Here is a 16,485-nt window from a genome sequence, read left to right as displayed (position 1 = left end):
GTAAATTTAAATGATCCATGAATGTGTTGAGATCCTCAACAGTAATTCAACAGCATTGATTGTGTTGGAAAAGGAGTCCCTTATTGTTGATATTTCCCTGTACTTGGAAGCACTACAGTGTGAAGCAGCAACAAGGGGAATGAGGCTGTTGCTCCCAAAAACTGCCAGTCTCATTCAGGGCTATTTTTGCAGCCCAAGCTGTCACAGAGAAGTGCAGAGGGACAAAAGCAGAGGCCAAGAGAAGGGGCTCAGAGGGTGCAGGGATCACAGCAGGGCTGGAATGGGAAACGGAGATGGACGGGGATTGGGGCAGATAAACAGCAGCAATTCTGGCAGTTGAGCTCTTCAGCCATTACAAAATCAAAATTCTATTAACTGAGGAAGGCAGAGGGGACATCCAGACAGGAATCATCAGGGCTGTGCCTAAGAATAGCAGAGCAATGACATCCACCACCCTCCTTAATGAGGCCTTTGCAGAGCAGGATTCAAAACTGAACATTCTCTTTTCCTGTATCAGCCTCTGACAAGATAAATATACTTGTAAGTACTCACATGAATATTTAGCTCTACATTTTTCCATTGACAAAATCTAGTAAACTTGTCACTGCAAAAGAAAAAAAAAGTTTAAAAGTTGTCTGAGACTATTGTGTAGAGTATTACAGGAAATGTCAAGACTCTGATATTTAAAATCTAGTCTGAGCTAGGGCGTGGGGTGGTATTTAATAAATGACAGCCTTCCTTTCACCAACTGTAATCTTACCCCCACCAAGAAAAACAATTCCTAGGCAGAGCACACGCCATGTTCTACATCCTTGGGAGAGAAAGAGCAGATAACCTTATCCCTGGAAGTGCTCAGTGTGTCCCCACATCTCTCTTGCATGGTTTTCAACCATTCAAATCTGGTTTTCCATTTTTAAACAACTACGTTTGGAACTAACAAACATTTAAATTACATCAAGAGAAAGATAATTATAAGAAAACACAGGCAGCTTGATTTATGTTAATGAACCTCCATATACTCCAAGGAATGTTTTTAACTCATTTAATCTTAAAACAGGGAAGACATCAGCAATACCACAGGCTTTGGGAAAAAATAATAAAATAGTTGCTTTTTCCTACATGAATAATTAAGTATTTATTTTCAAAGTAAGAAATAATAGCTTTATGGAGGCATTTTTATAATTATCACAAAATGGCACCAAACCAGTTTAAAAAATGGATTTGGGTGTTCTTGGGTGAGTTTTCCAGAGCCAGACACAGGAGCAGGAAAGGGCTGCTCTGCTGAGCCAGACTTGTGCCTTCAATTCTTTATTACACCTTCATTTTGAGGGGCCCAGCCCCAAAGCACCAGGACTGGGTTTCCCAGTCCCACACCAGAGATGGGCACCCACAGAATATCCCCGAAACCTCAGTTCTGCCTTCTCACAGCCCAAACTCCAACCTCTCCCTGTCATGACTGAGAAATCCCTCATCTTTCCAGCTGTTCCACTCACACATCCTGACACTGATCAGGATATCCCACAAAGCTGGGTATTTACAAAGCTTACTGATGAATTCCATTTGATTAATCATGCATTATTAGCCATTTTTAGCCTTATTTACAGCAGTACTGAAGGACCTGGCTTCCTACTACATTAGGCAGGTAATTCAGGTAATATTCCATGTCCATACCTTTCCATAAATTTTTGAAATATTTTTCCTCGGAGACTATCACAAATTTCTTCTATATATGGCTAAAAAGGGTGAAGAAACACAATTAGTATTTAAGCAGACAATAAATGGCTTTTTTCAATCCCATCCATTACACAGAACTCTCACTGGCCCCACACAGCTCCAGGGTTATCCTTAAGAAGCCTCAACAAAGCATTTTAGCTTTATTTGGCTTTTGGAACCTGAGCAGGTGCCCTGAAGTCAAACACAAAATATTTTCATGAGCTAAAAAAACTTAAGAGCTGCGGGGCCAAAAAGTTCTACTTTCTAATGTATTTAAACAATAAATTGTCACCCCTGTGGAATCCAAAGTTCCCAGAGCTGCTCCTTCATCTTTGTGGTGCTTCTCTCCTCTCTATCCTTGCTCAGAGATCAGCACCTTGAAATCACAGGTGACTTTTTCCAGGGAAATCCCTCCCCTAGGTGTGGGATGGCCAAACCTCACCCCAGTTAGTGCTGAGAAATCACCCAGCACTGCAATCACTTTTCCAGCTCATGGCAACAGCCAGAACAGCTAAGGAGCACAAGAGACACCAGGCAAGGGCAACCTCCACATTTTTTCAGCATATAAAAATACATCAGATTTTGATAAAAGACACTTAAGCTTACAAACACCCCCACGATGGATAAGACAATTTCTCCACTGTTGCAGCTCAGTTCACCCTGACAGGATGAGCATCTTCCTGATGGAAAGTGATTTACTCTAAATCATTTAATGGCTTAAAATTACACAACCATAAAAATTCTTCTGTTCACACACCAAAGTAAAGTTTGCTTTTCTAAATGTGCTTGAAAATATTATAGAGAAGAAGAGTAAATTGTAATTTTGACTTGGAAAAGCATTTCTATCCCACTTACAGCATAGAATATGTACCAGTCCCATTTATTCTGTCTCTTTAAAAAAATTCTAAAAAGTCACTTTCTGTCAAGAGAAGCTGAATGTTCAGACTGTGAAAGCTCACCTGGAAAAGGCTGGCTGGCACTTGTTTCTTGGCTAAATGTGTTTGTACATGATCTACAGCTTGTTTTGAGAAAGGCTTTTGGAAAAGAAAAAGGAAGATTTTAAACAGTTGGAACTGTCAGCAGTTTCATTTCAGGTCACAGCACTGTTGTTCTTTTCCCCACGTGGAAACACCAACCCCAAGAGGAATCAATAGGGCCTCCCACAGGTATATTAGAGTGAATATTGTGTGAAACGTGCAGAATGATCCAGTAATAGGATTATTCTAAAGCAGAAAGGCAGGAGAGGGTAGATGAGGAGGAGGAAGGTAAAAAATCAAAGGGGGTGATGATCCTCCTTTAACAAATCCATGAAAAATCCCATTTACAGGCACAGCTCCAGAAGCAGACATGGACTTTCTACTAATAAAATAATGCATTTTGGAGGGAAAAATAATATATAAAAAAAAAAGTTTAAACCCTCCAACCAGGGTACAACACCCTGCAAATCCCTCTTTCAAATGAGAATATGCTAAACTGTTAAGAACAGATCAACGGGGCCAAACTTCAGCTGGAGGAAATTTGTCTTTTCAGTGAATTTAGGCACATCTCTAGACACACACCCTGCATTTATTTCATCCTTTTAAAAACAGACATTTAGTCTAAAGAAACATACACCAGATAAATACGATACTTCCTCTGAGTGCCGCTAACTTTAATTGCATCATGCCACCGAGCTTTACACCTTAAAAAAAAAAAAAACAAAAACAAACAAACCAAAACCAAAAAAACCCCCAGATCTTAGATTTCAAAGGGAAATCCAGTGGATGGAACAGCAGATGCTCTTGCTGCCAGGCAGGGGGAAAAGGGCAGGATACCCACGTGGGAACAGGAGAGCAGCTCCTTCATGATGTAGGTGTCGTAGATCTGCCGGCTCCTCGACAGCCGCTCCTCCTCCGAGTCCAGCTTCTCATACTCCTTGATCTGCAGCACAAGGACAAGCACACACCACACATTTTCTTGTGATTTCTCACTCATTGGGTCAAAACGGGGCTCTGGCTGATGTTTTATTTTATTGTTTTCTTTGCTGATGAAATATCACCTGCATCAGCACAGTTACGGCTGGGATTTCCCTTTAATATTGGAATTTTACAGCTCCCAGGGCACTGGTGGAGTCCTCATTTCTGCAGGGATTTTACAGGTTGTGGCACTTGGGGACATGTTCAGTGGTGGCCTTGGCAATGCTGAGTGAACAGTGGGACTTGATGGGCTGAGAGGGCTCTTCCAATCCAAAAATTCCCTGATTCCCTGACCACAGCACGTCAGGTACAGATGTCCAAGAAAGAATTTTGTGATGTGTGAAATGTGTGAAAGCACATTTCAAAATGTTCTGAACTACACAGTTCAGCTACACTGTGGATTTGAACCCTAAAAGTGGCTGAAATACAGTTTTACAAAATACATCAAGTTTCCTCAGGTGTGCTGTAGGAGATCAGCACGTTCCAGGTGAAACAACAGCAATCCCAGACAGTTCATTTACAGAATAAAACCCAACAACCAGAACAAAAAGTTCACCACGTCCAAGGGTCCTCTGGAGCATATCTAGGGAAAGAGTTCTTCCAGAAGTGACAAATTGTGAAATAAATAAATAAATAAATAAATAAATAAATAAAATCCAAGCTCTTTAGGGGAAACACTCAGCTATGACTTCCTGGACCTTCCCAGCATCAGCCTGTGAAGTCCTGGGATCCAGATCCCAGGCAGTGAGCAGATCTGCTCTGTGCCACAGAATCCCAGGATTGCTTAGGTTGGGAAAAAACCTCCAAGATCACTGAGTTCAGTTATCAAGAGACAAACTGGAACCAACCTACCTCTGGAGGTGGAACATTAATTAAACTCAGTATCTTTCTAGCTGTACTGCTCTTGTTTGCTGACATGATAAAGGCACCAGTCCCACCCCAATCTGCCATCTGTGCTGCTTCCCCCTTGATACCAATTTATAATTAAAATGACTCAAAATGTCTTTGCCCAAGAAATACTTTTAATTAATGCAATGACACAAAATAATTAGCAGTACAGGAGGAAGCCTGATGGATATCTGATTGTTTTATTTGAGCACAACCTCCTATCCCTCAGTGTTTGGTTGTTGAAGGACCAAACTCCCCAGCCAGTGTTGAAGGGTCCCAGCAGAGCTCCCACAGATCAAAAAGATCTCCTCAAAAACTGGAATCAGAATGCATTTGTTTTCAAGTATTTAGAAGCTTTTTTTTTCCCCTTTTTTCCCCTTTTTTCCCCTTTTTCTTTTTAATTTCTTTTCTTTTCCTTCTGAAACCGATCGGGATGAATCACTCATCCTGTTAAATGCCTGATCGTGACTCCAGCTGCAGTGATATGAAATCCCTGGAGTACAGAGCACTTCTACATCCAGCAATTTTTAATGTAGCAATGTACTCAGATTATTCTATGTGTAATAAATGCAGCAAGTAAATCAAATATATAAAAAAAGGGAAAAGCTCCTGGATCCGGTATGTCACAGAGGAAAACACAATGAATCTCTCTTTAAATATCTTTAATGGGATTTTTCCAGAAGTACATGACAAAGCACTGAAATTCTTTGAGGCAACACTTTGCTAATAACCTAAAAATACAATTTTGAATTGTTTCAGAGATAAAGAGGCAGCCAAAAATATCTTGCTAAATAATCTGGTACAACAGGCCTTTTCGGATTACTTATGACAGTGATATCTTCAGTGTATAAAGAGATGGAAATGATAGAAAAAGATTCTTTATTGACAGCAGGTATCTGATCTGAGGGGGGGAATGGAGTCTTGCTGAGGACTGATCTCCAAATTGATACCAGCTGTTCGTGCTGATAGCAAGAAAAAAGTTAAGTTGTCAGCTCCATAGTGAGGCAGTCAGGGCTATCCCAGCTCTAATGAACCCTGAGCATCAGGCATGGGCCTGTCTGCCCTGAAATCAGCACCTGGGAGAGGATTCACTGGAGGTTTGGTCTCATTCAGCATCACAAATGTAACAGGGAACAAATGAATGGAGCCAAGGAGCTCAGACCCTGCAGCAGCAGAAGCTGGAGAGGGCCAGGGCATCCCTGGGAATTATTGATCCTTTGGGAGGTGCCCTGCACAGTGCCTGTCAGCTCTTCACTGGGTATCTCCTGACAAGGGACACAACACATCCATCTGAAGCCAGCTCTCGTGTCCCCTCTGTGGCCCTGCCACAGCAGCTCCCACCCCACATCCTTCCACAAGCCCCTCCAGCTCTACCTTTTCTACACGTGAAAGGCTGCTGGGGAAAGATCTGAAGGCTTTCAGTGTCACCCCAACACCAGGAATTCTGTCCTAGATCCTTTTCTACCAGTCCACACTGCTTCACATCATGGACCCTGTCCTTCCCTCTCAGCATTCCCTGACAGAGCAGGAGAACATCCCTCAGCCTCACCCCCTGCACAGCCCCAAACCTCCACCACCAGCACTTACCTCTTCATAGAACTTCAGCTGAGGTACAGCTTCATCAATCTCATTCATGCAATAGTCTTTGAAGAGCAAAAATCCTGGAAAGAAAACCAGAAAAATCAGAAAAAATCTCATCCTGCCGGCGACTTGTAAAAAGGCTCATGAAACCACCCGAGTTCCACCACGGGCTGTATAAACCTGTGTGAGCATCCCCAAGTGCCAAGGTTTAGGATTCTGATTCCCATCCAGCTCTTCATTTCCAGCACAAAAGGATCCCAAGCCTGCCTCACCTCCCATAGGTGTTTTAAGCCCATTTCTGTTTCCACCTGCTGAGGATTTTATGAGGCGTTTCCATAATGCACCAAAATATCCTGTTCCTCTTCAGAACACATTTTCTTCCTTTTTTTTCTTTCCCAGTAAAAACTAGACACAATTCACGTTTTGGGTTGGTTTTTTTTGTAAGAGATTCACCTACATTTCACTGATGAAGCACAACCTCTTCTGCACTCCCATTTCAGAATTACCGGTTCATGTTACCTCTAATGGGTTTTATTGCTCAATAAATTACATCAGGGTCTTTACAGTTCCTTTGCAAGTAATTTAGAGCATGACCCTAGCAGGCTGCAGATGAGAATCTTCCATTAGGAGCATTTTAATGCACTGTCACAAGCCTCATCCCATGGAAGCATTGTCTTTCCCTGCCTCTGAGCTGGCACCTGCTAGCCTGAATTCCTGACACAGGAATTTGTGTCACAAATGTCCCCATCACTGTCAAATCCACCCAAAGTCCCCCATCTCCTCAGCCAGACTGTGTACCTCCTCCTCTCCTTGCCAGCCTGGCTTTTTGAGGACAAAAAGTGAAATTTCGGGAGCTGACTCAAATTCCTTATTTGCCACATGACAGAACCAGCAGCAGCACGGAGCAGAATCCTGCTGAATGGACTCAACTTTTCTAGGACAATGAACCAAAGATTGGGTAATTAAGAGACTGAAGAGTGGCACAAACAGCACTGAATGCAGTGAAAGAAAAATCCCTGGCCTGGTCCCAGCTCCTGGCTGGGGCCCAAAAAAACCCACAAACAACAAAAAAACACAACAATAAACCACAAAGACAACTGTGGGAGGAGTGTGAAAATATACCAACACACATTTCCAGCAAGGCCACGCCAAACATTCCAGCCCTGCTTAGTATTTTCCAAACTTTTTAAATTTAATTATGGCAGAGAAAGAAGAGGTTCCCAGGCCCATGGCACAGGGAACAATCAGAGGCTTATGCAGCCACAGGACACGGGCTGCTCCTCCCCGAGGTCCCTTGGCACTGCACTGCAAAAACCCAGATATACCCAAAATATACAGACTGAGAACTGGGGCTGTTCAGCCTAGGGGAGAGAAGGCTGTATGGAGATCTCACAGCACCTTCCAGGACCTGAAGGGGCTACAAGGAACCCAAAGAAGGATTTTGCATCAGGAACTCGAGTGACAGGACAAGGGGGAATGGCTTCAGACTGAAAGGGAAATTGAGGTGAGATGTATGGAAGAAATCATTCCCTGTGAGGCTGCTGAGGCCCTGGCACAGGTTGTCCAGAGAAGCTGGGGCTGTCCCACCTCTGGAAGTGTCCAAGGCCAGGTTGGACAGGGCTTGGAGCAGCCTGGGACAGTAGAAGGTGCTCCCACCCATGGGACTGGATGATATTTAAGGTCCCCTCCAACCCAAACCATTCTGTGATTCTGTAATTCAGACAAATCCAATTAGAGCTTAATGTTCTCCAGAATGGAATTGTTTCTGTTTCGACCTCCCATTCTACCATCAGACCCTGCACTTCCCCTGCAGCACAAAGGAAATCTCCTCCTTTACTGCTGCTCTTGGATTGAGTGAAAAATGATCAGCCAGAAACTGCAGCTCTCACATAATGGCACAACGAAGTGACAGATGCAGCACTCAGTAAGTGACAGGAGTTTTAAGAAGTTCAGGGAGAGCTGACGAGGAGCACAATAAGCACAGTTAACAGCACACAGAAAAATAAGCCCAGGAACAGAAAGCAGGAATTAATAAAATGATAGAGTTAAGTAACAGCTAGAAAGAACCAGCAATTATTTATGAAATAAAGATGCTGACAGCTTTGGCTTTAAAGATTCCTTCTGCTATAACTATATAATTTCTGCAACAACCAGATCACTGGTTGTTAACAGAAAGGAAAAATATTTTTAAGAGCTTCTTCTGGTAACACCAAAGTGATGGAACATATCAATAATACACACACAGAATGCAAGGCAGCACCCAGCTCCTCTGGGCTCCCAGCCTCCTCCTCCTCCTCCTTCCCACTCTCCAGACAATCATTCTCCCCTTTAGCTTTGTATGGACAATCCTAAGACAAAGTTTCCATTAATTGCACTGACTCTAATTACCAAGGCAAAATGTCTTTAAAGGAGGGATGAAGGCCACCTTTGAGATTTGTAGTATTCATCAGAGGCTCATAAGCAGGCAGGGATGGGCTGGTGGGGAGAGCAGATTCAGGTCAGGCAGCTCACCCATAACCCCAGGTATTTATTCCCAGAGCACATTCCCAGCTGGACAAGGTCCCTGTCACAAGCTTGGAGGACGCAAGGAGGGGAAGTAAGTTAACCCATCTCTTAAAAACAGAACATGAATGTTTATTTCAATATTTATTTCAGATAATTATGTTTTTCTAGCATGACCACAGCAATTTTGCACGAAATCCTGACTCTAATCAACGGCATCCCTCTGCTCCTGTTCTTTTGCCTCCAGAATTCAGCCCTTCCCACAATCGAAGAACACAAATGCTGCTGGTGACCAGCCACACACTCCAGACCCCTCGTCACGTTTGTGGCTTCCCCTGGACCCTCTCCAGGAGCTCCTTGAACAGTGGAGACCAGAACTGAACACCACAGCACAGATGTGGCCTCACTAGGGCCACTCATCAGAATTAAAGCCACCTTCTCATTTGCCACTTCCGTGGCATTTTCCTCCCAGTCTGTGGCTCTGCCAACATCCCCCCAGGACAGCAGCCACAGGGGCCAGCACTGGCCTCTGCCTCCCCCAGCAGTCTAAAGGTCACCTGCAGCCACACCACCACCTCTTCATCCCTGTCAATTAGCTGAGAGCACGGAATAATAAATAAAATAAAATAGAACAACAACGAGGAAGTCCATCATAAAACACTCGCAGGAAACTACTTATCTAATTCTAACTGGAATTTTATGAGCATCCAATTCAAGTAACCTTTTAACAGGAGTAAATAAAAATCTTATTAAAGCAAACAGGAGTGACTAGGTGAGAGAGCAGAGCTAAAAATAGCCATGTTTACCCCCAATACATGTGTTCACAATGTCACTGATTGAAAGGAAGCTGCAACTATTTACAGCAGGCCTGAATGAGGTCCAAAACGCTGATGTAGCCTCTTTCTAGTAGGCAAAATAGCAAATTAGAGAACAAAAATATCAAGCTGTTTCCAAATCCTCCTGAAACGTGCTGTGTATAAATACAGAATCCTGACAAACAAAGCAGCAGTGACATCTGCACCAGACACAGGCTCCTTTCCTGGGCAGGAAAAGCTTTGGGAATGTGGGGTGGTGTTCTGCAAAGTCTGCAACACAGGGTCTGTCCCTGCTTAGGGCACTTAAAGGTCTCCAATCTCAGTCACTCCAAGATGTCTCTCTTGGTCTTTCTTGCTTGGAGAAGAGCGAGAAGCCATGGCCAGAGGGACAGCTCAGGTCCCGCTCCCTGCACCTCCCTGGCAGGACACTGCACCAAGGTAGGGGTCAGGCTCTGCTGCCAGGGAACAGGGACAGGATGAGAGGAAACAGCCCCAGGATGTGCCAGGGAAGGGACAGATTGGACATCAGGAGGAATTTCTTCCAAGAAAGGGTGGTCAGGTTTTGGAAGGGGCTGCCTGGGGAGGTTTGGAGTCCCCATCCCTGGAGGTGTCCAAGGAATGCCTGGATGTGGCACTCAGTGCTCTGGGCACAGGCTGGACTCGATGGTCTTGGAGGGATTTTCTGACCCAAATGATTTGGAGATTCTGGGGTGTCTTCTCCCCAGAAATGTCTCTCATGTGGAACTGCCACAGGCCAGCAGAGCTCAGCCACCACAGCACAGTGACACTACAGCACAGCTGTGCTTTAAATCCAGCTGTGGGTGTGTTCAACCTCCTGAAACAGCCCTCAGTGACCTTCAGATCCATCAGGACCAGGAACAGATCCAGGACACAAACACTGGGACAAAGTCTACTATGAAACCAAAACCAAATAAAATGGATTCCTGCCAGCCTGCAATTGTCACAGAACACCAGACCAGGCTCAGACTCCTGATCTGTGCAGTGCCCACAGCACTGAGAAATTCAGGCCACCTAAGAGCTCCAAAACTGAAAAAAACCCACCGACTTCCCTCTCCAGGAACAAAGATTACCAGGAAAAACTGTGTAGGAATTGTGCTCTGGCAAGGTCCAAAGCCACAAAAATCCTCCCAGCCCAGAAAACACCACACATTCCACTACTCTTCTTTCCCTAATCTATTCTTTCCTAATTGAGCCTAATGTTCATTCACTCTGCATTAAAAATAATACATTATAACAGACTGAAACATATTCCTGTGCATAGAAAGCAGGGGAAAAGAACAAACTGTATTTCACGAGGATGTGCATCCAATGGTGAGAAGCACAGAACAATTTCCCTAGAACAGAACCAAACTGAGCTCAAAATCAGGCTGCAAGTTGCCAGGTAGCTTGATTAACAACATCTAGAAATCATGATATGAAAATAAGCTTTGGCTAAAAGGTTTTAAGTGTTGTCAAAGAAAAATTTCTTATTTCCAGGCGTATTTTCCAATAGCTTTTCACCCAGGGAAATCATTGTTCAAGCCTGGTCATCCCTCTTTCTAAACACCAGACTTGTGCATGCCTGGAATTCCTGCAGGGAGAGGAGCAGGAGAGCTGAGCACTGGGCACACAATGGAGGGGTATTCACAAATTCTGTGTCAAACCTCAAAAGCTTGAGCCTGACACAGACAGAGCTTCTCAAGCAGTGAATATACAGAATTACTGAAAGCACTCAATTATCCTTATTTAGGTTGCCCAAAGAAGCTGTGGCTGCCCTATCCCTGGAAGTGTCCAAGGCCAGGCAGGCTGGACAGGGCTTGGAACAAGCTGGGATAGTGGAAGGTGGAACTGGATGAGCTTTAAGGTCCCTTCCAACCAAAAGTACCCAGGGATTCTCTGAATAGCCTCATGAAACAGTAGCTCTGAATACTAAACGTGTGATAAATCTTTTTTTTTTGAAGGCATGGAGAGAAAAGAATGGGAAAAACTTATCTCTGAACCATATTTACCAAGTATCTTTCATATTCTGGTATCCCTTAACATGCAAATTCCAGCTGACTGAAGTCGAACATCAAAGGCATTCAACATATCAAAGGTGAAAGAAAACAGAGAGTTGTACACAAGAAAAAGCTCCTCTAAAAGATGGAGGAGTAAAAACACTAAACAGAAATACACAAGAAGATTCTAATTTTTAAAAGGACCATTAAACACAGAATCCAAGCATTTCATTTCAATCAGTTTTTACAAAGAATGTGATTAAATTCCTTCACTAAATCCCATCAAGGAATACACAGCACTTGAGGTTTTCTTTTTCCTTCACTTGTAAATAGAAGAAACTCCCACGCCTTTGCAAGTGGTAATAGAAGATACCAGCAAGCTAAGAGCAAGTTAACAACCAGGAGCAGCTTAAAAACCTCATGGTGGTGGATTGGGTTTTGTTGTCTCTGTTCTCTTCCCACATCACAGTTCAGGCCCTACCAAGGATATGAAAATTGTTATTTTCCTGACCAGTATTTTTCCATTCCACAACATTTTAAAATTAATTACGTAATACAAGCCAATATCCCTTTATTATTGAGAAACACACTTTTCCTTCTGCCCTGCTCCAAGCTATGAACTTCACTGTTACCAATTACTGAACACACAAACTCCACTGGGAGCTGCAGCTCTGCTCCTCAGAAAGGGCATAGATCCAGGTGTGGATTTTAGTGGGAGCAAGGTGACAGGATCATGTGATGAAGATATGGAGTGATTCCACAACAGAAGAGTGTTCTCAAGCCCCTGGTGCCAGTATTTGCCTCAGCAAGCTCTGCTCAGTATCTGAACCACTGTGAGGAACCAAACTGTTCAGCCAGAGCATCGAGGAACTGTTGTGCTGTGGTCAAAAATCAAAACACAAAGCCAGCAGTATTCAGTTAGTAAATAGACACAGCACTTAGGTAAAGAGCAGCAAAACCACTAAAACAACAGTGACAGAGCCCAGCTGATTCTTCTACAGGAATTTCTGAGTCTTCCTCTGGTTCATTCTGGCACTCTGAGAAAGCTGCTGGAGGCTCAGAAACAGATGGTTCTGCTCTTCCTCTTTTAATCACAGAAATCATGGGCAGAAGCATCTAGAAATATTAAGAAACTGGTTTGCATGTTTTTGACCCCACCTATCCAACCTCTCTGGACACAGGTGACAGCAGGATGTCACACAGGCCCTGGCTGGACAGGACACTGTCAGGGAAGGGCTTTGCCAGGTGTATTGCTCACGTTCTTTTATAGGACAGATGTTGGTATGGACCAATAAAAGCATCTGGAAATGGGATAATTGACAGCCAGAGCTCTGCAGCTCCTCTGCTCTGCAATTCCGACCACTCTATCCCTTAAATGCACTGCTGAAAGTGAGAACACTTAATAGCTCCTGTAATTTAGATTCTGCTGACTGGTGCTGGTTCTGAGTGTTTTCCTGTTACTGCTGAATGATCCCACTGATGGGAATGAGCAGCACTGGCAGGCCCAGAGAATCTGCTTTATTAGTAACACCCAGCCATGCAGGTAAAACTCATTAAAGCTGTTACTATGCCACCTTACAGACATGGCAAACTAACATTTCCCTATTTCACAGTGGTGTTCAGAGGCTTAATTAGCTGGGAACTGTTTCAAGACACATTGATACAAACTCCATGGGAGTGCAACTGTTTCAGATTGACTGAGGAATTGCTGGGTGGGAAGAAGTGGAAATCAGGATCTCTCCTGGACAGTGGTGGTACACAAGCAGAAGATTCCACCAGGAACAGACAAAGAAAGCCCAAGTGAGGACAAGCACAGCATTAATCACAGAATATCCAGAGCTGGCAGGGACTCAGAGGATCATCATCCAACTCCTGGCCCGGCAAGACACCACAACTATCCCACCCAGAGCATCCCTGAGAGCACTGTCCAAATGCTGCTGGAGCTCTGGCAGCCTTGGGGACAGGACCATTCCCTGGGGGAAGAACCTTTTCCTCATATCCAACCTAAACCTCCCTCATACAGTTTTAAGCCACGGCAAAGAGAGTTCAAGAAGAGGCTGGAGAGGGCAGAACCAACTACCCAGGGCCCCTCTGATCCAAAAGGAATTAATTTGCCTACAGATTTCCAGGGGCAAACCAAACACACCTCTGGCAGGTGCGCAGCAGGGCAGGTGTTTGTGTGTACTCTCTGGAAGCTTCCCTGGAAACATCCAAGGCAAATGTCATGCAAATAATTTCTCATTTGCTCTCTCTATTACAGAGTGATATTCCTTAACACTCTCTTCTTCTCTCCTATGATACTACTTCAGTTCAAAATTGCCAGTTTGCCTGGAATTCTTGATAATTTAACCCAGAAACCGTATAATTGCACTGCTTTGCTGAGATAAAGACCTTCTCCCCATGCCTTGTATCTTCCAAGAACTGCACTGCATATAAATGCTAATCTATCAGGATGTGTACATTATCCATCATGGGACGTTCCAGATGATAGGGTAGGTATTTCTTCTATTTTAAAGCTCAGATTTAATCTGCAGCTCCCCTGGGAAATCACACAACTCAGCATCTTCAACCCCCCCACAAAGGCAGGCAGGCAGGCAGGGGGATCAGGCTGCAGCCCAACAAAGAAATGCTCAATTATTTATCATCAAAAGAAAATCCAAAAACTAATGCATGCCTTCTGATAGTGCCTTTGGATACTCTTTATCCCTGACACCAAGACAGACAACTCCAATGCACATAAAATCTACAGCAGGAGCTTCAGCAACACCCCTCGACACGATCTTGAATGTAATTCATACCAAGTATCACTTTATTTTACCACAAAATAAGAGGGTGTTGAAAGAAATGTAGCTTCCAGTAACAGTGAAATTATGACATAATAAAGAGATCTTAAATCTTGCACTCATTTGGTGAAAAACACTGCAAACAGAAAAACAGACCAATTTTTAGAAGGCTCAGAGTAGGGATTTTCTCTTTCACTGTCCCTCCCACCCCTTGTTTGGTACAAGCAGAGAATCATGTGAGGAGCAGATCCCCTGTGAAATATCTCACATTAACGGTTTCTGTTTCAGTTTACAACCAAACAGTTTCCAGTGTCTCCTTGTGGTTTGGGTTCTGTGTTGTTTTTAACTGATCACAGAACTGTGAAAGGACAGAAGGGCTTCCACACCCTCTGAGAACCTCCTGCAGCCTGTCCACAGCCAGGCTGATCTTGTACTGAAAACTAGAAATACCACGAGAAAGAAGAAGATCATTCCTCAAACAGAATTTTAATTTTTTTTTTTTTTTTTTCAGAAGGCAGCTTCCTAATACTGGTGGCAACTACTTCTGTGTGGTGGCTGCCAGGTCAGAACCAGAACCTCAGAAAAAAAAAGAAACACTTTGAAGAAATAACCTGCGCATTGCTTTTACAAAAAATTTACCCAGTAATGATGTCCCTGCTACTTGGCTGAACGTTATTTAACATCCAGGTACCAGAACAGAGTAAAATCACCATAGTGCCCATGACAGAGCTCAGAAAAGTCATCCCTGCTCACTTCACAGCCAAAAACTCAGGTGCTTTTCTTTACTCCCGACCAAGTTTTATAGCCTTCACTGTTATTTCCTCAGAGGACTATTTAATTAGTCCAGAATGCCAACAGCACATAGATCTTCTGCTTAAATTAAACAATAGCTTAAATAATGCTCTAGGGAGTCACTTTTCCCAGCCTGTTATTTTTAGGCAGCTCAGGGAGTGCAGTGCCAGCAGAAAGAGGAAGAGCAAGAATGTTTTTCTCAACAGATTTTAACTCCTATCTAATGATTATCACCAAAGCTCTGAAATAATTAAATATGAGTCCATAACTAGAGAAAGAAGCATCAGAAAAGACAATTCTGTTGCTGGCATCAAAATACAACCCCCTCAAAAAAAACCCACAAAACCCAGTGCAGCTGCTCTCACCCTAGTTTTGGCTGGTTTGTTTTTTTGGTTTTTTTTATAGAAAGTTGTCCCTGACCATGCTGGAGGAAACAGCAGCCAGCAGGGTCAGTTTGAGCAGATTTCCCTCCGACTGAGGAGGGGCAGGCACTAAAATCCCTGTGCAGAAGCAGCTACAAAAGAGACCAAATGCTCTGGAAGCTCAGCTGAGGAGCTACAGAATGAACACGATCCATGCTGAGCTGGATCAGGACAACGGGAGCAGGGAAGAAGGGGCTGAGAGCCCCCACAAGCCCCCTTGGGTTGGAACCAGCCCCAGTGCAGATGGCAAAAAATGCTTCTCCCCCACTGGGAAAACCTCCAGCTTGGAGCTGGTTGAGGAGGATATGGAAGACAGTGGAATGAATCACCTCAGAAAGATCATCCCTAACTCTGTGACAGTGGATGGTAAATAAGGAAAAAAGGAGGTTTGTAACTTCTTACGTCAACTACAAGTTGTTTTAATTAGTTCTATTTCATGAAAATAAAACTGAGCCACCTTCAAGGGGAAAAAAATGCAAGTTACTTCCGAGGCAAGGTGAAAAGTTTACACTGCAGCAAGACCAGCTGCTGAACCAGCTCAAATACGTCCTGTTCTCATCCTTCCCCCAGCCCCAGACCCAATGGCTCTGCAAGAGATGAGAAACTGAGATGGGTGTGCAGGAACTGCCACGTCCCACCAGCTTCAGGAGATGAGAGCAGCCTGTTTGCCTTCAGAAAGCTCTCCAGCAGTCACCAGAGAACCCGAGGCTGAACCTAATCCAGGCATGGAGCTGTAGGATGCTTTAACATCACATCCCAGGATTTCTAACACAGCTTCATTCCCTGCCTCGCAGCGCAGCTTGTCTGAAAGCCCAGGGTCAGACACGAGACTCACCGAACTCTAACTGGCAGCAAGTGTGCTCCAAAGCATTTAATAACCAGGATAATCCTGCTCTAAAGCAATACTATGATTTCACAGATTCCCTTGGCTGCAGCAGCCCCTGATCTGCTCACTTCCCACCTGCCCTCTGAGGGCAGGGTCTCTCCAAGTGTGCCCACCCCAAAGGGCAAGGGAACATGGCAAAGACTCTGCGTGC

At 44.0% G+C, this 16,485-nt stretch overlaps 1 protein-coding gene across 1 annotated transcript in view; it reads right to left on the bottom strand.

Moving 5' to 3' along the window:
* Window positions 1-16,485, bottom strand: part of GRK3 (G protein-coupled receptor kinase 3) — a 58,054-nt gene that overhangs the window by 24,241 nt on the left and 17,328 nt on the right. The window contains exons 3-7 of the mRNA XM_062504254.1: window positions 6,144-6,217; window positions 3,532-3,633; window positions 2,673-2,747; window positions 1,672-1,733; window positions 553-604 (exon numbers count right to left, since the gene is read on the bottom strand). Coding sequence (XP_062360238.1) covers window positions 553-604; window positions 1,672-1,733; window positions 2,673-2,747; window positions 3,532-3,633; window positions 6,144-6,217 — 365 coding nt within the window. The remainder of the gene's footprint in view (window positions 1-552; window positions 605-1,671; window positions 1,734-2,672; window positions 2,748-3,531; window positions 3,634-6,143; window positions 6,218-16,485) is intronic.

This window comes from Cinclus cinclus, chromosome 17, assembly GCF_963662255.1.
Source record: "Cinclus cinclus chromosome 17, bCinCin1.1, whole genome shotgun sequence".
NCBI lineage: Eukaryota > Metazoa > Chordata > Aves > Passeriformes > Cinclidae > Cinclus > Cinclus cinclus.
This window is presented reverse-complemented; position numbering and strand designations above follow the sequence as displayed.